At 40.3% G+C, this 24824-nt stretch overlaps 1 protein-coding gene across 2 annotated transcripts in view; it reads left to right on the forward strand.

Moving 5' to 3' along the window:
- The window catches only part of ULK4 (unc-51 like kinase 4), a 449508-nt gene that overhangs the window by 229284 nt on the left and 195400 nt on the right, over positions 1-24824 (forward strand). The window contains exon 32 of one of the 2 annotated variants that reach the window (XM_064496685.1): positions 9474-9579. The exons of the other annotated variant lie outside the window; for it this stretch is intronic. Within the exon in view, the coding sequence (XP_064352755.1) occupies positions 9474-9579 (106 nt within the window). The remainder of the gene's footprint in view (positions 1-9473; positions 9580-24824) is intronic. 2 annotated transcript variants of the gene reach the window in all.

A 24824-nucleotide genomic window follows, 5' to 3' on the forward strand; every position in this document is an offset into this window, starting at 1 on the left:
TTCATCTGAAGTAAAAAGATCTGAATGTATCACTTATTGGAAATGTTATTCAAAAGTAAATACATTACCATTGAAAATGTTTTGAGAAAGATCGTTTTCTATCTTTTGTAGTTCTGTTTCACACCATTAAATAGCAGATTTTAGGTGCTCTGTAAATATTTATTGATGGCTTGATTGAAGGCAGTTTCTAGTTGCTGACAAGTTCATTTATTGAAGGAGAATCCCACAAGCTGTATAGCCCTTCTTCAGCTATATTCACCCAAGCAACCTTCAGTAAGATTGTTCCTTTGTTAAGTTACCAGTGGCCACTGCATACTGGGCTCCCCACCTGGACTCTGGAGGCCCAGCTGAAAGTCCCAGTTCTGCCCTCCAAGGACTTGGGTCAGCATTGGTCAGGAAATGAATGAACAACAGATAAGGTCTGTGGTAGGTGCTGTGATGAAGGCAGGCACAGGAAGGTGATGGAAACACTGTCCAGCGCGAGAAGGGCAGCCTTCCCCCCAGCCCCCAGCAAACGACATCTGGCCTGAATTTTTAAGAATGAATATGCGTTTGCCAAAGCTTTATTCTTGTTTTATTGTTGTTGTTGTTGTTGTTGTTGTTGTTGTTGTTGTTGTTTAACTTTGGACGGTTATGGGGATGCAAGGATAAGGTGGGAGGAGTTGTGTCTGGATGCATACTCGTGTTTTCTCTTTCTCGCTTATCCCCTGACATCTGGCCTGTATTTAGCTCAGAGAGCGTGCAGTGGGGCAGATAGGCCAGTCTTCTGACACTCTGGGCAGAGGCATGGAAGGGTCACCATCATCCCCAGGGACACTGGGCCTGGCTGTGTCCTTTCAGCTCCGTTGCCAGCGTTCTCCCACCTGAGCAGTGTTGGCTCTGGCCCACTGCGCCTGCCTGCAGGTATCAGGCCCTGCTGGGAGCTGGAAGGATGGTAGCTCCCTGGTAGCAGCCTCAGTGATGTGAAAGGGAAGCCGCATGACACAATGAACCCACTGGAAGGGCATCCGCATCACGCTGCCCTGGGCGTTACACAAGGACCAGGTTCTGAAGCTGAGCTCAGCACACTGATGGGCAGATGGTACCAGCTGATCCAAAGCCTCCCCTCTGTGCCAGCTGGAATGTTTTGCTAATAATAACTTGCATTTGTTGCTGGAAGGCCTCTACTGTTTCCTTCATTCAGATTTTAAAACAATTTTAAAATTCTTTTCTCTTGCAAGAAATAAAAGAAGGGACTTCAGTCTATACCTCCAGGCTCTTAGGGTCAGGGGATCACATGTTTTTGGCTACAGATGGGAGAAGACCTTGCTTCCAAGTTCTTCCTAATTCTCCTCAGAGCCTGCAAAGCTCTCCCCACCCCTAACCCTCATCACAGGGCAGAGGAGCTGTTCAAGGGCTTCACAGCTGGTCGAGCAAAGGCCCAGTGGCAGGTACCCCAGTGCCAACCTCCTCATACCCCAAACAGTCCCACTTTGGATCCCACATCCTGGCCTTTCTTTGCAGGAAATCCCTGTGGATGTTTGGATATTTTTGAGGTAACTAAATGAATCAATTTGAAATTAATCTGCACCCTAACACAGGGAAAAACCCTGTGTTTCCTTCCCTGTTCCTCACCCTCAGGAGTCAGTATTTGGCTCAATAAGTCTTTTTTTTTTTTTTTTTAATTTAATTGAAGTACAGTCAGTTACAACCTGTCACTTTCTGGTGTACAGCATAGTGTCCCAGTCATGTATATACATACATATATTCATTTTCTGGCTCAATAAGTCTTGAAACTATTTCCAAAATCATCCTGTGATGCTTCTCTGGGATGGTGAGCACTAGAGCCCTGGTGCCCTTGTTTTTGTCATGTCCTGGCTCTTGTGGCTTCCCCACCTCAGGCCTTTGAATCCCACTGGGACTTTGGGCACAGACTGGACTGTGGGAAGCAATGGCCCTCCCTCCACCTTGGACCTCCTGTAGACTCCGATACACCCAGTCCTAGTGCCTCCGGCCCCAGGTGCAAGCCCCAGGAGCGGAGACTCATCTCTGCCGCTTTGGAAGGAGGAATCTGGTTAGCAGTCCAAACAGTGAGGCTAGAGGTAAAGGTACCAGTACGAGATTGGTGGCTCCAGCCAAAGAGGACAGTGGCAGCAAGGATGGAGAGCAGACGACAGATTCAAGAGGGGCTCAGGGAGAACTGAGGGGCCCTTGTGGCTGACTGGATGTGGAAGATGAGGAGCCAGTAGTACTGGGTGATTCCAAAATTGATGGCTGGGTAGCTGGGCAGATTGGAGGGTCATTGTTCATTGAAAGAGGAAACAGAAAAGGAGGAAGTATGAGGAGAAAGGAGCTGAGTTCCACTGTGATTCTGTTAAGTTTGAGCTGCTTGTGGGACAGCCTTGTGAAAAATCAGCGATAGGAAAGTGTCTTCTTCCTTACAAATGTACTCATTTCCTTTGGATGCTCTGAAGTCTCCTTTCTGCAGGCTCCAGATCTTAGGATTCTAGCCATACAGAAGGATGCATGAAAAGGAGAGTTAGTGTGCCCCGCACCTTTGTACCAGGTGCAAGCATGTGCACAGTACAGGAACATGCCGCAGGGCAGTGTAAACTCCCCTCCCCCGCCCCGTGTGTCCAATAGGCTTTGCTGTGTGTTTATTTCTAAGAGATTATGGATTGCCTGTGCATAAGACTTATTTGTGTTTCTGCTTTTCACTCTCTCCACTGCTTCTACCCTCCTAGGATTGATTGTTGTCTTATAATTTGTTGTCTTCTGAATTCTGACCCATACCAAAGGCCGAGGAGAGTGACCACGGGTCAGTGTTACTTGTGATTGTTACTGGTATTTCCTACCTTGACTGTTGAGACCCCAGCCAAACTTTTTACTCTGGACATTCGAAGTCTTCTAGTGCTGTTTACGCCCTCAGATATTAGAATAAAGAATAACGCTCTGTTGACAGTGAAACCGCTTTGGGAGGGCTGATCACTTTTTAGTGGTGTTTCCTTGCTGTGCCCTTGGTGTTTCAGAGCTGTCCTCTTTAAGCACTGAAGCAATTAGTTTTGAGAAGGCTGATTCTTCAGGGTCCAGTGCTCTCCTGCCTTTCATTTGCTGAAGCTGTACATTTTAATGAAGTTGTTTCATCTCTGTTGCCAAACACAAGAATTTTGTTGCTTCAATTCTAATTATCTCTACCAACAAATGCTGTGTTTTATTAGAACTCTCAAGTGCCCTGTTTGTTAAATATCTATACACTATGGCATTGGCCTCACAAATTAGGTCAGCTGTGCTTACGGGGTTATGGGTGAAGGAGTTAAATATTTTTGTCATAATCTTCTAGTGCAGTCGGATGGCCTTCAGTGTCTGTGGGATGTCGGTGATGGCTTCTCCCATGAACTGAGCCTCACTTCTCACCCTGCAGCCAACATAATTACTCCATGTCTCAACAGTGTGGCTATCAACTGTGGCTCTAGTATGTAACTTAATTCTTATGGGAAGGATGTTCATTTTTTTCCTTTCCTGTAGTTGCCTGATACCCACATCTTTTTTTAAAAATTGAAGTACAGTTGATTACAATTCTGTGTTAGTTTCTGGTGTACAGCATAGTGATTCAGTTATGCATATATATATTCTTTTTCATTATGGGTTATTACAAGATAATAAATATAGTTGCCTGTGCTAAACACTAAGACCTTGTTGTTTTTCTGTTTTATTCATAGTAGTTAGTAATACCTACATCTTGCTTCCTGGGTTGCATGTCTTACAGCAGGTGATCTGTGTTAAAGGCTCTTCCAAAGCCAGGAGATCCCAATGGTGGTGACACAGGGCTGGGCACACTGTGGCAGGAGAAGAGGGAGGGCATTGTTACAATAGTGGCCCCAAATCAGGATTTCTTTGCCTCTTTCCACCCCATGCTCCAGACTCCTTTAGGTCCTTGGGTCCCCAGGTGGTGTTGGTTAACCTGGGGTGTGCTGACTGGTGACTCTGACATCCCTCCCTCCTCTCTCCGGCTCGATCAGTGTCACCAGACATCAGTGCTTGGTGACTAGGGGCACTAGCTCTCCCATCCCACAGATCAGATCCCAGCTTCACCACTGGGGGGCTGGATGATCCTTGACAAGTTACACATCACCTTGTTGACCTCGGTGTCCTTGTCTGTATAAAAAGGGAAGAACTGTAGCCACCTCTGGGTTTTGTTGAGGATTAAATGAGATGATATGTGTTCAGTGCTTGGGATACAGGTCATGGCACTTGGTACCTCATCAGGATCTCATCAGTTCTGCCTTGTCCTGCTTAGGACCATGTGGCTGCTCTGGCGCCACCTACCGAGATCAGCATAGAAGCTGCAGGTGCCTAGGGCCCTGACCCTGTGCTAGAGGTCCTGTTGTAGGTCATCAGGTGCTTCCTTAACTCCTTATACTGCTTTCCTTGCGTGTGTTGGGATGCCAGTGGTGTGGACTCTTTGTTTTACTAGTGAGACATGAGGATTGAAACAAATGCCAAGATTTTGCCCAGCTTTCTGTTACAGTCCTTTGACCCTGGGTCTCATGAGGACATTTTTAGGGAGAGGGGCTATCTTAGAGAGGCATCCAGTGAGAGCACAACCTTTGGTTGGAATCATCCCTCCCCTCCAACTCTGGCTCCAGGTCTTTGAACCAAAGGTGTGGGTCCCTTTCCTCTGAACACCAGTCTTCCAGGGTCCCGAGGAGAGCTCTGGCCCCACATATTCGCCCTGGTGTTTTTTCCCTTCATATAATCCTCTACTCTGACTTTGAAAGTAAATATGGTGTTTTTCAAAGCATCGTTTATCCCCTGTGGGCTATAAATACCGTTGTGAGCAGCAAGAACAAATCTTATTAAAGTTGCTAAGAGAAATGAAATCATTCACTTTGATAGAAGTTAATAGAAGTGTGCTTCATTCATATTTACACCTTCTCAACTGCTCTTCGCTTGTCGTTAGTGTTCTTTCTGGGTGGAAATGATGATCTAGGCCACAGCAGTAACTGTCTTGGTTCCCCTGGAGAACCACATCATCTTGAGCAGGAATAATGACTGTTCCATGGTCTCCCTCCCCCATACTAGATAAGAAGTGTATATACCTTCTAGAAGGAAGAAGAACGAAATGTAATTCTATGATACAATTTTTATAAAGCCTCTACTTTATATTGAACAAAGTTCACAGCCTATGAATGGTTTGAAAATTAGCAGGAAAGAATCTGCAACAACAGTGTTTATAATAATGGCTAGAATAGAAAAAGAACCATGTTCCCCAGTCTGGTACAGGATTATTGGTCTGTTTATTCTCTGCGTCAAGTATTGTGCCCTAAGTACTCCCAGTAATAAGGTTAGTGGGAGCTTTGGATAATCTGAGTGTACCTTCATACCCCTCTGCAGATAGTGGGGCTGATGGAGCCCTTCCTTCTGCAGTGACTCAGGAAACTCCAGGCCAGGGGTCTCAGGACCTGGTTGGTTGACTGGGGTGCAGTCCTGGGTCCTTAGTGTTCAGGAGTAATGGAGATTTGGAAAGTTGATTTTTGTACTTAAAGGAAATGCATATGTCAACAAGTGGTACTCCATGAGCACAAGGGAAAACTGAAGTGTTGGCTTTAGAACAAGCCAAAAATATTGCCGAGAGCCTAGAAAAGGTGCATTTAATCGTAAATACACATAGATGGAAGGAACAGTAGATTTATCTCTGCTAAAACTGACCTGTCTTTGCTGACAGACTGGTCTTTGAACAAGGAGTGGTATGTGTTATTTTACCAAAAAGAGACTTGTTAGCTTCTTTATTCTTCACAAGAGTAGTTTTCCTATGTATCGTTAGTTACTTTATCATGAGTAACATGTCATATCATCTTGGTGCTTATTAATCACCCTTTCCTTCCAACTAACTGTAAGAATAATTAGATGAAATTGGTGGCAGACCACTGCTTCCACATTAATCTTCTTAAGCTGGCGTCAGTGAAACATTCAGATATGAACATCCACTCTTAAGTATGTGTTTCTCAAGAATAGAAGTTTAACAGACTCACAGACATAGAATACAAACTTGTGGTTGCCAGTGTGGTTGCGGGTAGGAAGGGATAAACTGGGAGTTCAAGATTTGCAGATACTGACTGGTATATATAAAATAGATAAATAAGTTTATACTGCATAGCACAGGGAAATATATTCAATATCTTGTAGTAGCTTTATGGTGAAAGAGAACATGAAAATGAATTTATGTATTTTCATGTATGACTGAAGAATTGTGCTGTACACCAGAAATTGACACAACATTGTAAACTGACTATACCTCAATTAAAAAAAAAATTGAAGTTTAAGAATAGATGTGCAAGAAACATTTCTATCAGAAGAAGATGATCTGTATTATTAGAGAGTTTTAAAATATTAAATGGGATTAGCAAAAAAAAATAGAAGTTTTCAGGCATTGGTATTTGGAAAGCAAATCTTTTGTCTTATATAGATATGGTTAAGACTTGTGAAATCAAGTAGCTCTCATTGGTGGGGTGTACACATCTGTTGACTGCAGTTTCAGAGGCAAATGCAGTGTTGGTATTTTTGGAAGCTTTGGAAACAACGTGTTCATCAAGGGACTTCTGGCAGTTCTGCTGCATGTCCTCACCCTGAGACCTGGGCTGTAGGAGCCACTACCCCTCTGGACTGTCGCTGGTCACCAGGACACAGAAAAGAGGGTAATGAAGCCCCCTCTGTCCCTTAAAAATTCTGCCCAGATGAGTTTAATTGGCCAAAGCAAGTCTCATGGGCATCTCTCATGAGTGGGCAGGAAAGTGCCATCCTACTGCTTACTTAGGGGAGAGAAGTGGGAAGTTTTGTACATTTGTAATGACTAACTCAAGGGCAAAGGTGTAGATTGATCATTAAAATGGAAAACTAGTTCCTTGAAAAGACCAATAAAACAGGCAGAGCTTTGGTGATCAGTAAGAAAGAGGGAGGAGATGGTGTAAAAGGTGGTATCAGTAGGTTCAGAGAAGATAGATGAAAACAGAAGAGACTGCTGTATATGATTGTATTACAGTATGTGTGAAAACATGGACATGACACATGATTTTCTTGGGAAATAGAAGTAAAATTGGGTCAGTGTGTAGATTCCCGAGTAGAAGGTGTTTTTCAAAAAATATTTGAAGGTCTGCTGGTTAAAATAAACAAAGCCCAGTTGGCTTTATTAGTGAGTTCTACCCAGTTCCCAGAAATAGACATTAGATACACAATTAATATTTGTGGAATAAAATGGATGGACAAGTCTAGCATGAAACTGATACTAAAATCAGATGAGGATGTCACTCATAGGCTAATAAAATTTAAGAACATTGATGCAACTGTCCTAAAAGAAACTAGCTAACAGAACCTTGACGTACAGTAAAAGAACCTAAATCTGCCCAGTCATTACCTTCTGAAGGAGATATGCCTTTCCTGTCTTGTTTAAAATTGCAGCCTTTGGAGGAGGGTATAGCTCAGTGGTAGAGTGCATGCTTAGCATGCATGAGATCCCCAGTACAGTGCCCAGTACCTCTATTAAAATAAATAAATAAACTTAATTACTTGCCACCCCGACCCCCAAAATTCCTGAAATCTTAAAATTGTAGCCTTCCCCTGCTACACTCCCAAACTGCATTATCTTGTTCTGTTTTCTCCCCTAGTGTATATCATCTTCTAACATGTCATGTAAATTATTTACTATTTATTGTCTTCCCCTTCTGCTACAAGGTAAACTCCACAAGGGCAGGCCTATTTTTTAATTAATTTAATTTTTTTTTGGGGGGGGTTGTTTTGTTCACTGGTATAAGAGTACCAAGAACAGTTGACACTTAGTAAATATTTGTTGCAAAAATGAGTTAATTGTAAATGCAATATGGGATCCTGGATTGGCTTCTGGAACAGAAAAGGACATTAGTGGAAAATGTGATATTTGAATAAAATCTTTAGTGATTAGTGTTGTACCAGTTTTAATTCCTTAGTTTTGTTGTGTATGTTGGTTAGGTAAGATGTTAACATTGGGCGAAGCTGGGTGAAGGGTATATGGAAACTCTCTAGACCATCTTTGCAACTCTTCTGTAAATCCAAAACCACCTCAAAAGAAAATTTTTATTAAAATTAAATCCAAAGAATTCTAAGGTGCTTCAGCATTTAAAAGGTAAGATTAAATTTCCATTTGCATGACACCTTCTCCATGAGTCTCATCCTGACCACACAATTTAAGATGATATAGAGCCTCACTGCTGAACTCTCAGTCCTTCTTTCCTGCTCTATTCTTTTCCTTTTTTGCCAGAGCATTTTGTTACCTTCTAACACATTATCCAATTTAATGACTTATTTTTGCCTGTTGTTTGTTGTCTGTGTCTGTGAAGACAGGGGATCTTGTTTTGCTCTTCATTAAGTATTTGTTGAGTGATAAAATATAATTTATGTCTAAAAAAATGGAGCAAATCATATATTTCTGTGGGGGGGGTGGTGTGGTGTGTGAGAGAAAATAAGAAAGGGTCTGGATGAAGTTGGCTACATTGATTCATCTTTGGAATGGGACTGACTATTAAGCATGTGGTCAAGGGGAGGGCCAAGCTGGGGGTTGGGCACGGGCTAGAGTAGGGGAGGACCAGAGAAGCCCTCACTCCCAGCGAGTGCTTGGGTTGGGTGCCTCCTTTCTCTCTATACCTTAATGCGTCCTGCTTGCCTCACCTAGTCCTGGAGCTTAAAGACTATTTTTCTACTGTTTGAAATGTTACAGTTTCAGTTACTATCCATGTTAGTTGTTTAACCTTTTAAAAATTAAGAGGAATGAAAAAGGAAACAAGAAAAAAGCAAGTTTTTATTTGTTTTTTGAGATCCCTTTAAAGTTACCAAGGAGTTACCTTTTTGTCTTTACCCTGAGAAATTAAGATTGAGGAATTACTCATTCTCCTCATTCTTTTTAGGACCAAAGTTACTCCTAGCTCTAGGATGTGAAGTGTTAGGGTAAGTGAAGTTTACTCTTTCAGGTCCCACATGTAGTTTATTACACTGGGACAGTGACACGGCAAGTCATTTCCAACATAACCATCAATGTATAAGACGGAAGTAGGAGAACAGCAGTACCAGCTTGCTCTCAGAACTGCAGAAATGTTTCTTTAAGTAGTTTTTCTTCTGTGATCTCAAAATCACTTTCAGGTGTGGTCTCCTGAGTTCCATGTACTTGATTTCTGGTCACTCTGACTCCTTTGTTACCCACGTGAAGCACGGAGGACCATGTGGTTGTCCCTCAGCTCATGGGCAGGGGACTGCATGGACCAGCACTGGTGCTCTGAGTGATTCATGCTGCCCACCTGTCTTACTGATGGGGAGCCCCTTCAGACGGAAGGGTCTCCCTCATTCAAGTGCCAAAAGATAATCATTCAACCTTGCACAAAGGATGAAGGGATGGAGGTCATTTGATCTTTTGTCTTTATTATGATATAATTCTATTTCTGTACAGTTACAAAGATGGTGGTCTATTGCAGGAACATCAGGAGAACATCCTGGGTAACACCATGCAAAGTGTGATTGCATTGCTCAACAATTTGGTTGCCTGCAAAGATTCGAACATGAAGCTACTTTATGAACAAGGTAAATGCATTTTAGAATTCCTCTTTGATTATTCTGAGTTTTGTCTATTTGTAAGTTTCCTCATCTTACATCGTAGAGAGTAAAATACTCTAATACTCTTTATAGTTGATCAATCAAAATAGACATTTAAAGATCTACAAATAATGATAATACTACCAGCAAAAATGGGAAGGTGGTTAGATTGTGATAGTTTCTCTGAGTTAATTCATCATCCTTTGTGGCACAAATCAATAGGCACTCCTTAGAGATGATAAACCAAGAAATAGAAGTGCAAGTGTAAGTATTTAGACTTATTGCTGCTGATCAAAATAAAAGCATATATGGTCAAAAGCACCTTGGAAAATGAGACTGGATGAGTTGAGGGTGGCTTTGCTTTACATCTTATGCATGTGTGTCATATTAAAACTTAAAACTTTTTAGACTTTAAATTTTAGAGCAGCTTTAGGTTTAAAATCAAATTGAGAAGGAGGTATAGAGATTTCTGGTATACCCCTTGCCCCCATACATGCATAGCCTTCCCCATTATCAACATCACTCACTAAAGTGGCACTTTTTTTTTTTTTAACCAAAGATAAACCTACATTATGATTACATCATAATCACCCAAAGTCCATAGTTTACATTAGTGTTCTCTCTTTGGTGTTGTACATTCCGTGTGTTTGGGCAAATGTATAATGATGTATATCCATCATTGTAATATTATACAGAATATTTTCATTGCCCTAAAAAATCCTTTGTGCTCTACCTATTCACCCCACTGCCTTCCACAACCACTGATCTTTTTATTGACTCCATAGTTTTTTGCCTTTTCTAGAATGTCAGTTAGTTAGAATTATACAGTAGGTAGCCTTTTCAGATTGGCTTCTTTCACTTGGTAATATTTAAGTTTCCTCCATTTCTTTTCATGGCTTGATAGTGTATTTCTCTTTAGTGCTGAATTATACTCCACTGTCTGCATGTACCACAAATTATTAATCCTATAATTCACCTAGTGAAGGATGTCTCGACGCTTCCAGGTTTTGGCAATTATGAGTAAAGCTGCTGTAAATATCTGATTTTTATGTGGACCTATGTTTTGAACTCCTTTAGTTAAATAGTGAGGAGTGCAATTGCTAATCGTTTGCTAATTGTTTAATTTTGTAAAGAACCTCCAAGCTGTCTTCCAAAGTGGCTATACCAGTTTGCATTCCCACAGTAAATGAGAGTTCTTGTTCCTCAACATCCTTGCCAGCATTTGGTGTTGTCAGTGTTCTGGATTTTGAACATTCAAACAGGTGTGTAGTGGCAGTTCATTGTTTTAATTTGCATCTCCCAGATGGTGTATGACATCGAGCATTTTCTCATATGCTTGTTTCCCATCTGCTCTAGTGGATATGGGTAATCGCCAGTCTTTGGCTGTTACAGGCAGTTCTGCAGTGAATAAGCTTATAAATACATAGTTTCACATGGAAGCAGGGCTACCTATAGAGTAAATTCCTGAAGTTAGAATTGCTGGATCACAGGGCCTATGCATCTGTAGTTTTCATAGATATTGACAAGTTGTTCTAAGCAGTATGCCAATTTATAGTTCCATCAAGGCGCGTGAGATTGCTTGTCTTCAGATCAGAGAGAGCGTGTTATGTTCTCCTGTTTGTTCGAAACTTCATTGTATCTGTTGATAGTTTTCTTTATATAGGCCTTATGCATTTCTTGTTGTTTATCTCTTCCCAGGAATTTTATCTTTTTTGCTTGCTATTAGAAATAAGGAATTTTCTGCCAATATAGTTTTCAGGTTTTTTTTTAGTATGTATTTGAAGGTGTTTTTATTTCTGTTTACTAACTTTGCATCTAAGTTAATTCTCTTACTACTTTCCATAGTAATGGTTTTTAAATGATTCTTTTAATTTTCCTGGCTATATACTAATAATCATTGCAAATAGTGACAGTCTTTCTTTCCAGTTGTTATAGTTCTACTTTTTCTCTCTTGCCCAGTTGCAAGATTCAAAGAGGATGAGATAGAGGATATCTTGGTATTGCCTCAGAATCTTTTTTTCTGGTTAAGAAAGTAGCCCTCTATTTAAATTTTATCTTTTGTAATCAAGAATAAAAAATGACTGTGTTGGATACTTTTTTGGCATCTCTGGAAATGCTCAAAAGATTTTTCCTTGAGTCTATTCATGTAATGAGTTACAGTTAATAGAATATCTGATATTAAACTGTCCTAGTATTTGAGTTAGTAACCACATTTAATTGTGATATGTTATTCTTTAATTGTGCTACCTAAGTTCTTTGTTAATATTTTATTCAGAATTTTCCTTGGCCGTTCATAAGTGTGATTGGTCTGTAGTTTTGTTTCTTATTTCTTTCTTTAGAGTGCTTTTTCCCCCTGGATTTCGTTGTTAATGCTATGTTGCTTTATTATTTTTTTAAGGAAGTTTTCTCTCTCTTTTTTGGTTCTGGAACAGTTTAAATATCATTAAATTATCTACTATTTAAGTTAGGTAGAATTCCCTTGTGAAGCCATCTGGCTGGTGCTGTTTTTTGGAGGCATGGTAGTAGTGGTAGCCCTTTGACACTGTTCTCTATTTCTACAATGATAATAAATGTTTTCCTGTTTTCCCATCTTTTATAGAGTCAGTTTTAGTGTACTTTCCCAGAAAGTTTTCATTTCATACACACTTTCAAATCTGTCATCCCAGAGTTGGACAGAATAGGTTCTCATAATAAGTCTCTTATTTTCCTACGTTTCAGAAGTTCTCTCTCCATTACCATTTCTTATATTACGTATTTACATTTGTGTATTTTTATTGAGTAGTTAAGATAATGGTTTTACTATTGTGAGTGTATGTGTATGTAATATTTTAGACCAGTTTGGGAATTTACTTATTAGTCCTACTTAAAAAAATTTTCTTCTGTTGTCTATTGATTCATTCCTTATGCTTTTGTTGAGTTTGTTTTGTCATTTTTCTGTCTTTTTGAATAAGACACTTGACTCATTTATCTCCTTTCTTTCTGTTTAATCAGTGAAATATTTAGAGCTATGAATTTTCAAGTATTGCCTTACTGAGGATTTTAACTTGTAGTACTTCCATCATTTTTATTTTCTACATATATTTCAATTTGGTTTATGTTCTTTCATTGAGCCAGTAATTGTTTAAGACTGAGGGCATATTTTGTTTTATTAATTTTGTTATTTTCAGTTTTATTGCACCATGATCAGCAAATTTTGACAGTACTATTTCTACTTCTTAGAATTTATTGAGGTTTTCTATTTTTATGATTTGTTATGTATACTGGAAAAAGTGAGTATTGACTTTTTCCCGTGACAATAACTGGTACTAACATGCCATCCCACCCAAAACAACAGTAAAACTCAATGAAATATGTGAAGCAGTTGTTTTCAGTCATTGGAAAATAGACAGAATTGGGCTGTGAGCCCTGAGAAGGGAAACATATGAAGTGAACCTCATATCCCGTTTTCGTTGTTGTTGTTGTTTTTGCCTAGTTAGGGAAGCAGAGTCCAAGCAGAATACAGAGATCTTGCTGAGCTATGGAGGAAGAGTTTAGTATCCAGGGTTGTGAATTGGTGAATATTCACAGGGGAGAGTATAAGAGAAGAGGTGCGAACAGGGATAGGGCTCAGAGGTCTACACAGAGGTTTCATACGGTCCTTTGTGAGGTCTGGGCTGCACTGCATATGCATAAAGCAAGATTCTGTTAGGCTCAGAAGAGGATAGAGCAGATGCTGTAAGGTTGAGAGCTGAATTGAGAGAGCAGGAATTATGCAGTTATGGGAGATGTAGGAATCCAGCCTAGCCAGTGGACGTCCCTTGCTATGCACCTAAGTCAGGTTACCCCAGTCTGAAACTAAAGGCTACTCTAGACCTGCCAGAGAGTTTTAACCATGTCCTAGGACTAAGGATTAAACCACCCTAGACTGGCCTAACAAAGAATAAAGCTAAGCTCTTCAGGGCCAAAAGATTCACAAGGAATTTAACTGCCTGCTAGAACAAAATGAATACCACTTAAAAGATGACAATACAATCCGTGTCATCTGCGATATACTATCCACAGTGACAAGCATACAACCAAAACTTAATAGACGTGAAAAAGAAGCTGGAAAATTTGACTCATGATGATAATGATAATAATAATACTAAAATGTCAATTAAGACAAAACCCAAGATTACCCAGATGTTGGAATTAGCAGATCAGTCTTTTAAACCAACTATTATAAATACATCCAAGGCCAAAGAGAAAAGATGGCTGTAATATGTGAAGAGATAGGGAATTTCGTCGAAGAAGAACCAAGTAGAAGTCTAGAACTGAATATTTTAATATGTGAAATGAAAAATTCCCTGGATAGGGTTACTAGCAGACTGAAGACTGTGAAAGAAAAGGTAACTAAATTTGTAAGATTAGTAAAGGTTTTCCCAAAGAGAAAAAAAGCTTTCTAAAAAAGTAAAAGAGCATCAGTGGCCTTTGGGACAATAATCAGGCCTTCTCATATATGTGTAATTGGAACCCCAGAAACAGAAGAGGGGTAATGGGGCAGAAAAAGTATTTAAATAAATAATGGCCAAATTATTCCCACGTTGGGGGAAAATATTTGCAACAGATCTAAGAAGCGGAGAAAACCTCTAGCAGAACTGAAAGACAGAAACCACCTCAGCACATAATAGCCAAACTTCCACAAGTTGAAGGTAAAAATTTGAATGTATTCAGACAAAATGACACTGACCACAGATCAACAATCTAAGTGATGGCTGATCTCTTGTCAGAAACAGTGGAAGCCAGAAGAGCAGAAAAATATTTTTAAAGTGCTGAGGTGTAGTATAAGTTGCCAGCCTAGATTTTTATATTCAGTGAAAACATCTTTAAAGATGAGGGTGAAGAAGGGCGTTTTGGATAAATGAAAAATATGAGAATTTTCTGCCTTATGGTAAATGATAAATTAGCCTTTCAAGATAATAAAGGTTTAGAGCAGGAAGTGTAGACAAGAAGTGGATGATTTGAGGGATTTAGCTGATAACTGGTTATGAGCTCCAGATATCACAGCAAAAGGGGTTTAGAGGTTGGGCATGGGTGTGGGGTGTGGCCTCTGAAGAGAGATGTGTACATCCTCTTGCTGTTTAGACCACAGGAGATGGTGGCTGACCGGGAGTCCTGAGCTGCTTGTGACAGTGTAAGAAGAGACAGGGGGCGTGATGAGTCCAGACGGTCTTAAGGCTGAGAAGAGTCATCAGGCTGCAGATGTGGTGGGGTGAGGAAGAGGAGTGGGGTTCCAGGAGTACAGAGAGTTTGGGCACTCCTCCCTGGCCCTTGCTGGTGTAGGTTAGAGGGGAGAGGCGGGGAGGCTCTTGTGGTCTGCAGAAAGTCTGGGTGCATTCTCTAGAAATGTGTCAGGTCTGACTTTTGGTTATACCCTGCTGTTCTCCAAACTCCTTGGCTACTAAATGTGTGGGCTGATTTTTCCGAAGTTGGGTAAAGATCTGATAGGTAGGATGTACTTTGTGTTATATGGCAATAGATGTATTATAAAGGCAATAGATGAGAAACTTAAGTCTCAGAGTACTTGCATCGAGTGTAAGATGAATTTGTAAGGGATTAAGCATGTGACGTACATAATTGGCAGCACTTTTCCGTTCCTAGTGGTACATAAAGTAATGCTGTTCCTTCTGATCAGTGGCATCTTAGACTCAGTGAAGTATCGTAGGTAATCCTCACTGCGGCATTTGCCACCTGGTAGGCATCCCATGAAGTACACAGATTCTGAGAAGTAGGATCACTGATGTGTCACCTGTATGCAGCTGCATTGTATAGTTCAGGTTTTTTGCTTAAACATTTTCAATTTTAAATGAAACGTGTAGGGAAAGAATTAAAAAACAAAGTAAGATCTTTTGTTTATATTTGAAAAACATTAGGGTTATTAACATTTTAAAATTGGCTGCTGGCTCATCCCTGTGCAGTGACCTTTTAATAATGGATATTAATTCCGACAACAGTTGTGCCAGCAGAGCTGTCAGCAGAATGGATTTACATGACACACGGCAGCAGCCGAAAAACCGGTAGCACCTCCAGAGGAGCACTGAAGGAAATGGTGTTTGTCCCTATTGGTTTATGGTGTGTCAGAAGTCAAAACGCTCATTTCTTGGTAGGTTTACTATAAAGCTACCCAAATCGATTTTGACCCAAGAGACCCAAAAATTGCTATGAGGGTAGTTTGGGCTTTGAAAGTGTACTTGATAGCTCTCTTAGGTTCCTTTACATTTAAGAATAGCATTCAAAATGATATTGTAGAGCAGGAGTCGGCAGACTTTTCCTGTAAAGGATCAGATAGTCAATATTGTAGGCTTGGAGGCTGTTGTCAATACTGCCAGTATAGCCGGAAAGCAGCCACAGAGAATCCATAAATGAGTAGGCATGACCTTGCGTCCATAAATTAGATTTATAAAAATTAGGTGGCCAGCCCACTAGCCATGGTTTGCCAACCCCTGTTGTCCAGTAACTCAAACTGTCTCAAAACTACTCTCAAATTTTCACATCAGCGTATTTGTAAAATCTAGTTACTAACCTGTGATTTGACTCAAGAAGTAACAGAAAATGACATTTAAATGAATACATTCAGAAAGAGGCTACTGCCTGCACAGTAGTATGAAGATGTGTAAAGAAAAAGTGGAATATTTGTCTGAAGGATTTACTCTAAAAAGCATAAGAAATACATCTTACTATGTTAATTACCCTTTACTAGATAACAGTCCACCCCTTCAAGCCAAGTGACTTACAATAACAGCCACTTACTTGCTTATTCTTCTGAGGGTGACACAGGCTGGGCTCAGGCATGTGTCTGGAACCTCAGCGGGGCCGGGGGGACGTTCATCCTCTGGGAGGCGCCCCCAGCCTTCTTCCCTTGGTGGCCACGTGCAAGAAGAGCCTGAGTGGAAGCTGCCATGCCCCTGTGGCCTGGGCTTAGGAATTTTCTGGCACTTCCATTCCATGCTGTTGGTTGAAGAAAATCACTAAGCCATCCTGGTTCAGGGGATGGGGATGAGGCGCCATCTCTGATGACAGGGGCTGCAGTGAATCTGTGGCCATCTTCAATCTAGTACAAGTACCCAGAGTTTGAGAATCAGAGCTTTACGTGGCCCTTTGACCTGTGCACACGGGGTCAGCAGAATACTCTGTAAAGAGCCAGGTTTATGTCCTGTTGGCTTTGTTGACTGGAATCTGTTGCAGCTCTTCAGTTCTGCTCTTAGAGCATGAAGCTAGCCACAGACAATAAATACATAAAGGGAGGAGCATGAATGGGTATCACCCTGATCTAGTCTGGTCAGTCTTTCAGCAAATATTTGTTTGCAAGGCATCGTTCTCAGTGCAAGGAGTACAGCAGTGAACAAAACCAGCCACATCTCTGCCTTTGTGGAGCTTACATTCTGGTGGGAAAAATAAACAACATACCAAAGAAATGAACAAGAGGTTTTGTTTATGTTAGATGTTACACGATGATAAATACAGAGGAAAATGAAAGAAAGAAAAAGGTGGAGGGAGATGAGATACCTGGGAGGAAGTGGGGTTGAAATCCTACCCTGGGGAGCCAAAGAAGACCTCACTGTGATGGTGGTGAAGTCAGAACTGGAAGGAAGTGAGGAAGGAGCCAGGCAGATACCTGTGGGGAAGGTGGGCGGAGAGAACAGTGAGTGTGAAACCAGGGCCAAGCCCGCCCTGGTGTCAGAGGACTTGGGCGGGGTGAGGGGGGGAGGTGGGGGACCAATGTGGCTGCAGCAGAGGGAACCCTGGGGGAACAGGAGGAAAAACCAACAGAACTGCTTGGTGCTCTCAGGGTGCACAGGGTCATTTTTGTCAAAAGCTATTGAAAGCATCAAAATCACTTGGAAACTTAGGGCTAGCCTACAGTTCAATTTGAACTGAGGGTTAGGAAATTCGTTGGCAATTACCAGCTACATGCTTACCTCTCCATCTTGTCTAATTTGTGAAGATTAGCTTTGGGAATCAGTGGGGTGGAGGAGCGTCCCCTATGTGGCTGATGATAATCTAGGTGGGAAAAGCTTTGCTGTAGACTCAGCTCCCACCCAGAGCTGGCCTCTTGTCTGTGCTCACCTGAGGAGTTGCTGTGTGAATGGGTCTGAAAGGAATCAGAAAGCCCTTTTCCCCCACACAAGGCAGCACCCTCCACTTGTGAGGATTTCTAATTGTTAGAAAGTGTTTGTTTACACTGAACTCAAATCAGCTTCTCTGTAATTGCTACCCTAGATGATTCTGGTTTTCCTCATTGGAACTACTTAGACAACGTTTGTTATTTAACTTATTCTGGTGTTAATTGTGCAAGTAAAGTTTAGACTATAGTAATAGAGTTGATGTCTTGGAATAGCTATATTGAAGATGCCGGAAATATTTTATTGAGTTTTTTCAGCTACCTATTGATAAGAGACATTTATTTCCTTACTACTCTGTGTAACTATAACATCTCTTGTTAACACATCTGTCAGTGTTTGTTGTTACTTGAGTTCATTGTTCACTTTACTTCATCCTTTGTTGAGGAGGATATATTCAGTTATTTTTGTTCATTCTAGATGGCGTGTATTTCAAGTTCTGTTGGCTGTTGGTGGATTATAAACTATCAAATAACTCAGTAAATTTTAAAAAATCTATTATTTTGACTCCCTTATCTGAGGGTTAGCTGAGGGCTCAGCTTTAGACTAGGCTGGGAAGACTATTACACTAACAAATTGCCTAAGTTGGGGCAGTTCCAGTGGACCCTAGTGAAGTTGGGTTCTTCTGTTTGGTTCTGAATTAAACCCTCCGAATCCTTAAATGTATTCAATGGCATATTTTTACATCTTTTCTTCCCTCCATATATGCTTGTTGAGAACCTTATATACACAACACAGTGTGTGCTGGATTCTTTTAAGGTCACCAAAATGGATACAGTTTCAGCTGCTCAGTGATTTATCATCTGTTCTCACCCAGTTCCCCACTTTTGGAACCCAGCGGACTAATGTCTGAGGGGCAGATCCTGTTTTAGAGTAAATGAAATGAAATTCATTGGCAGAGACTAAAAACATAATCTTGGATTTTGCAGAGTAATTTTGGAGGAGCTATAAACTTATAAGAAATTACCCTGTTTTTGCTTCTTTCACTTTGTCTGACCTCAGTCTTGAAATATGGAGAACTATGTGTTAAATAGATGGAACTGCTCACTTGTCCTTCTTTACTGTTCCACTAAGATGGCATGGCTGCATGTCCTTACTCCCTCTCCCAAGAGTCTCCTCACCAGGGCTCACTTAAGCTTCTTAATCTGAAATATTCTGAAATAGCAAAGCTATATTATCACTTACCAAAAAAGTTTTGTTTTTTCTGTAAAAGAAAAGAAAAAGACAACAAACAAGCTCTTTGACTAAATCAGATTAAAAACATGTTAAAAATAGGAAGGAGGACATGTAATACAAGGTGTGAATCTGTAATAACATCTGGAAATAGCACACAATGAGTTACGCCTCCTGTAATTATCTCAAAGAGCTGCTGAAAGACTTTTGAAGCTATCTTGCAAGAAAAAAGAAAGATGTAAGTCCATTTATTTAGGGAAGGATTTGAGAAGTTAGCATATGAGTGGAAGAAAGTAACATGGTATGGTCGTTGGAATCACTGGATTTGAATCCTGAGTCTACAACTTACTTGGTGAGGTATTCTGGGTCTTAATCTCTTTAGGATAATGGTGCCTATTTCATATGTTTGTTTTGAGGATTAAATGATAATATATGCAAATTTGTTATGTATATTGAATAAACTTAGCAGAAGTATTTAAAATTAAGTACTAAAAATAGCTGAGTGGCCCTCACATGGGACCATATAAGCAGATCATTAGAGTGAGAGAAGTGAACTCGAGAGAAGTTACTGGATTATAAAACAGTTCGGCCATTTTCTTTTCTTTTTTATTGAAGTAGTTGATTTTCAGTGTTTCAGGTGTATAGCAGAGCAATTCAGTTATACACGTTTCTTTTCCATTATAGATTCCTACAAGATACTGACTATAGTTCCCTGTGCTACACATCAGATCCTTGTTACCTATTTTTCATATAGTAGTAGGTATCTGTTAATCCCCAATTCCCAAACTTATTCCCCACCCCCATATTAGCCATTTTGAGTGAGTTAAATTTTACCACTCCCAATAGGTTACAGTGGCAGGGAGTTTGGGCAATGGAGTGCCTGGCTGAGCCATCACTTTGCAGCAAAGATTCCACAGTTTGAAAGGAAGGGCATGAATGTTTTGTGAATGGCAACTATTTTGCCATAGGGACTAAATTAAAAAACATGACTTTTTCCAGTGTGTATGTATTTTGCAAGATAGTTAATCCAATTTGGAAGTAACTCCCTGAAACTGTAGGATGAGAAGACCCTGAAAAGTTCTTGTCCAACATGAGCCAGATAGAAGAAATTAATATTAAAGTCTCCATTTTACTCATTTTAAATGTATGAAGTGTTTAAAATGAATAAAATATTTCTTATATTAGTGTTTGTTTCATGTCATATTATTAAGATTACCTTGAATTTACATTGATTTTCCTGTCTCTGTTTTCCCCCTATGTTCGTATGTGCTTCAGCTTCCAATTCCTACCACATTACTTTCAGGAGGCGGACTGCTGTCTGATGTCCCAGCAGTGGGGCATCAAATGTCTCCTCTGTGTAAGGAGGAATGTTGAGTTTACTGCTGTGTGAAACATTAGAGAAACACTGCAGATAAAACTACAGGCTTCTTAAGGCATCCATAATGGTGAGGCAGATGGAAACCATTCCTTCTAAGGAGTGGTAGAAGATGCTGAGATGTTTGACTTGTAAGCCAGATGACCAGTCAGAGCTCCCAGCATTGTCTCAGATGTGTACATCTCTCCTGGGACACAGGAGGAGGTTCATGCTGAGTTGCTCCAATAGGCAGGACCTTGGGTCCTAGGGAAGGTTCCAGGGCAGCCAGTTCCTGTTCAGCGTAAGACCGTTCTTTATAACAGTAGGGAGCCTTGAGTATGTCAGCTTCTGGACAAACTGATTGCACAGGTCTTGAAGGGAGACCAAATAAACAATTCCAGTGCTGATGGGAGGTTAACATGTGGCCTCTGGAGCTCCTTGACAGCTCTAAAGATTGTGTGATTTTTTTCTTGTACTTGCCAATAGTTGGTAAACATTCCTGCAACCTCTAAGGTGAAAAACAAAGGAGGAGTTAGTGTAATGAAAGAAAGCTATTAAGATGTAAATTGTTTTCCCTGTTAAGTGCTTTCCCAATGTGCTGAAACATACATTCACTTTTATTCCCTTATGTCTAGGCTGCTGACACCCAGGAGCTAAAGATGGAAATGTGGAGTCAAGCAGGTTATACCCGTACAAAGAGAGGCAGCTAACATCTGGCTCTTGCTTTTTTCCGTTAAATGATATAATCAGTGTTGCATAGTGTCTCCAACGCCTTCTCTTTTATATCCTTAGTTTTAGAGAAAAAAAAATCTAATGCCAGGCAGCAATTAGTGCAGCACATTGCTGGCATATTCAGCAAACAGTAGGACATTTAAAGTGAGGACAGTTATTAATGGGATTAGAACAGTGATAAAACTTTATAGAGGAGTTTAATAACTCATTTACAGACCATGAAACAAAGCTAACAGTCACCCTTCATGGGTGAAGTGTTCTATTTGTCCCAGGGTCCACTGCTTTGACTTTTAGTCAAATGTCAAGAGATCGCTTAGATTTCAAATGTCTTTTTCCCCCCAAATGTCTTTATGTGCATCTTATTGTTAAGGCTGTAGAATTTCGTGCACTTGAAAAATGAGTCCCCAAAGAGCAATGATTTAGCGTTAACATTTTCAATAAGATGTAAGCTATCAGCTCTTTCCATTTACAGATCTATAAATGAGTGATTGGCAGACAATAAAGTCATCTTCTGTCTACATAAGCACGAAATTTTGGATTTAATCCAGCTGTTTTTTCTAGGTGTCTCTTGGATATTAGCTATAAGTAGTTGAATAAATCATAGACCTTTTATTTCTCATTCTGTTAACAGTTTCCAACACAGTTGAGCCTTTCTGGGCATCATAGTTTGTCCTCTTCTCCTTCCTAAGAGCTCTTTCAGTGCACTGTGCCCAGGAGACTTTCTTTCCTGTTGGAGACAGTTATTCTGATTTGGGTTTTGTTTCCTTCAATTTAATTCAGTGACCCTTTTTTGAATCACAGATGGTTTAAAGTTGAAGTATCCCTAAAAATCATTTATTCCAACCCCTCATTGTATGGATGATGAAAGTGAGACCCACGAGATGCAAAGACTTACCCTGGGCTCCCCCAGCTGGAAAGCAGCTGGGTTGACCCTGAGCTGTAGAGGTTCTGACTTGAGCCCCATTGCTCCCTATGCTTTCACCAAGGGCTGGCACACCTCCACCTTCACAACTGCAGGTGTTTGGCCAAAGCACAACTAGGTATTCTCTTCTGCTTCTCATTTAGAATCAAGCTTTTGCTTTGTTTAGTTTTGTTTGCTGTTGATGAAATTGGCTGGAACATTGCCTTCTCTGTTTGAGGATAATATTACTGATGACTCTTGGTCCCTCCTTTATAAACATGGTTGAGCATCTTCTCCTGTGATGTCCTTGGTGACGAGTGGCATGCTATTTTATTTTATTTTATTTTATTTTATTTTATTTTATTTTATTTTATCTTATTTTATTATTTATTTTATTTTTATTTTTATTTTTATTTTTATTTTATTTATTTATTTATTTATTTTTTTTGAGACACCTGGCTATTGTTGAGAAAAGGCATCTCTGCCCAGAGAATAAAGCCATGCATTCTTCAATCCTGGTTTTCCACCAACTGAGCTCTCTGTCTGGGGATGGCACTCACTCCAGTGCTCTGAAATGCAGCTGGTGTAGAAAACCTGATACTTAAAAGGTAACTTTCAAGTAAAAGTGAGGAGTTGTTACATTTGAAATAAAGAAAGAGGAAAGAGTAATTGTCTGCATCCAGGTCCATTTTATGAAATGGAAGCAGTAAGCAGCTTGGAGTGACCATGGATGCCTAGTCCTCTTAGTCATGTCTTGACAGAATGGCCAATCCAGAGGCTTTCTACTCAGACAGCCTGATTTGAGTAAAGGTGTTTGTTATTGGATAAAGGGCTACTCATGCAGATTTTTTTCCAGCACAGCACCAGGCATGTCATTTTTGCTCAGTAAATGTTTATTAAATGAATCAGTAAAAGAACGAATTAACAAACGAGCTTGAAAATTACATTAATGTAATCGCATGTGGTTTTGTGTGCTTGTGAGAGCATCAGGCAAGAAGAGAGAGAGTAGGTCCAATAATAAAAATGACAATAATAGCAATTAGAAGATGTGGGACCCAAGATGACATGTTTTCCGAAGACCGAGCTCTCTAGCATTGAACAGTATTAGTGGGATTTGCCTCCGAGTCAGGGTCTCTACCTGGCAAGGTGAATGCCCCTTGAAAACCAGTCATCCAAATCCTAAGAGCCCATAGAGGGAGCTTTCAGAATGGGAACCTGAAAGTAGAATCTGGTTTTGGCCTGTGGGTTACTTTACTTTAAAGTTGAAGTGCCCCAGGGTAAAGGTATGTAGTCACTGACACTGTAGCCTCATACATTGTTGAAGGGGCAAAACTACACAAATATATAAAAATGTAAACATCTTCACAGCCCTCATTGCAGCTGTGTAGCAAAATCAAAGAGAGAGAGAGAGAGAGAGAGAGAGAGAGAGAGAGAGAGGGAGAGAGGGAGAGAGGGAGAGAGGGAGAGAGGGAGAGAGGGAGAGAGGGAGAGAGGGAGAGAGGGAGAGAGAGAGAGAGAGAGAGAGAGAGAGAGAGAGGGAGGGAGAGGGAGGGAGACTGGGAGACTGGGAGACTGGGAGACTGAGACTGATTCTGATTCTGAAGCTTACTCCTCAAACATGGACTTCCCAGTTAAATGTGTCTAACTCTTTTCTGGTTTAAAACAGCCTGATTGTGAATTAGTCTGGAGTCTGTTCAAAATCCAGCTCCCTTTGAGGACAGTTTCTTCCCCTCCCTCTTCTCCCTAAAATAGAGTCTGGGCCTGTAGGGGTGCTTTATGTGACCTTGTGGGGCTGGGGGAAGGGAGAGGCTCTTTGGATTTCCTTATGATGGGATACAAATGAAATAAACGTCATCTTAAGCTCATTTTGTTAATTCTAATGGTAAGAAATGCCTTTTAGATTTTAATCACTTATGCTGCATTATTTTTGAAAATGTGACTTAGCATTTTATGACAGAGCAGTTTGCATAATCGGTTTAGTTTATTTTTTCTTAATTAGTAGACTTGATTTTTTTAAAGCAATTTTAAGTTTACAGAAAAGCTGAACAGAAAGTACAGAGGAGGGCTCCCGTGTGTCAACCCTGGACAGATTCCCCTCATGAACATCTTCCATTAGTGTGCTACATTTATTATAGTTGAACTAATATTGGTCTGTGATTATTATATAAAATCCATAATTTAGGGTTCATTCTTTGTATTGTATAACTGTGGGTTTTGCCAGATACACAGTGTCACGTGTCCACCATTACAGTGTTATATAGAATAGTTTTACAAACCTGAAAATCCTATACTTCACCTGTTTGACTTTCCAGCTCTCCTAACCCAAGCCCCTAATCTTTGTATTATCTTTCTACTTTTACGTTTTCCAGGATATCATATATTTATTTGGAAGCATCCAAATGTAGCCTTTTCCTACTGCTTCTTTTTCCCAACAGTATGCATTTTAAGGTTCTTCCTTTTTGTGGATGATTGAAAGCTCATTTCTTTTTATTGCTGAATACCATTCCATTGTATTTACCATATATATACCATCAGTAATCCATTGGATTACCACAGTTTGTTTATCCACTTACCTATTGAAAAATATCTTTGTTGCTTCTAAGTTTTGGTAGTTATGAATAATAAAGCTGTTGTAAATATCTCAGTGCAGGTTTTTGTGTGGACTTAAGATTTCATCTCATTCGAGTAAGTACTAAGGACCCCAGTTGGCTGGATTGTATGGTAAACCTGCACTTATTTTTGTAAGAGAGTGCCAAACTGTCTTCCCCAGTGGCTGGCTGTACCATTTTGCATTTCAACCAGCAATGAAGGAGAGCTGTTGTTACTCCGTATCCTTGCCAGCACTGGGTGTCAGTGTTTTGGATTTTCACCATTTTAGTAAGTTTGTGGTGGTGTCTTGCTGTTTTCATTTGCAGTTCCCTAAAGACATATGATG

This window comes from Camelus dromedarius, chromosome 17 (genome assembly GCF_036321535.1).
Source record: "Camelus dromedarius isolate mCamDro1 chromosome 17, mCamDro1.pat, whole genome shotgun sequence".
Lineage (NCBI taxonomy): Eukaryota > Metazoa > Chordata > Mammalia > Artiodactyla > Camelidae > Camelus > Camelus dromedarius.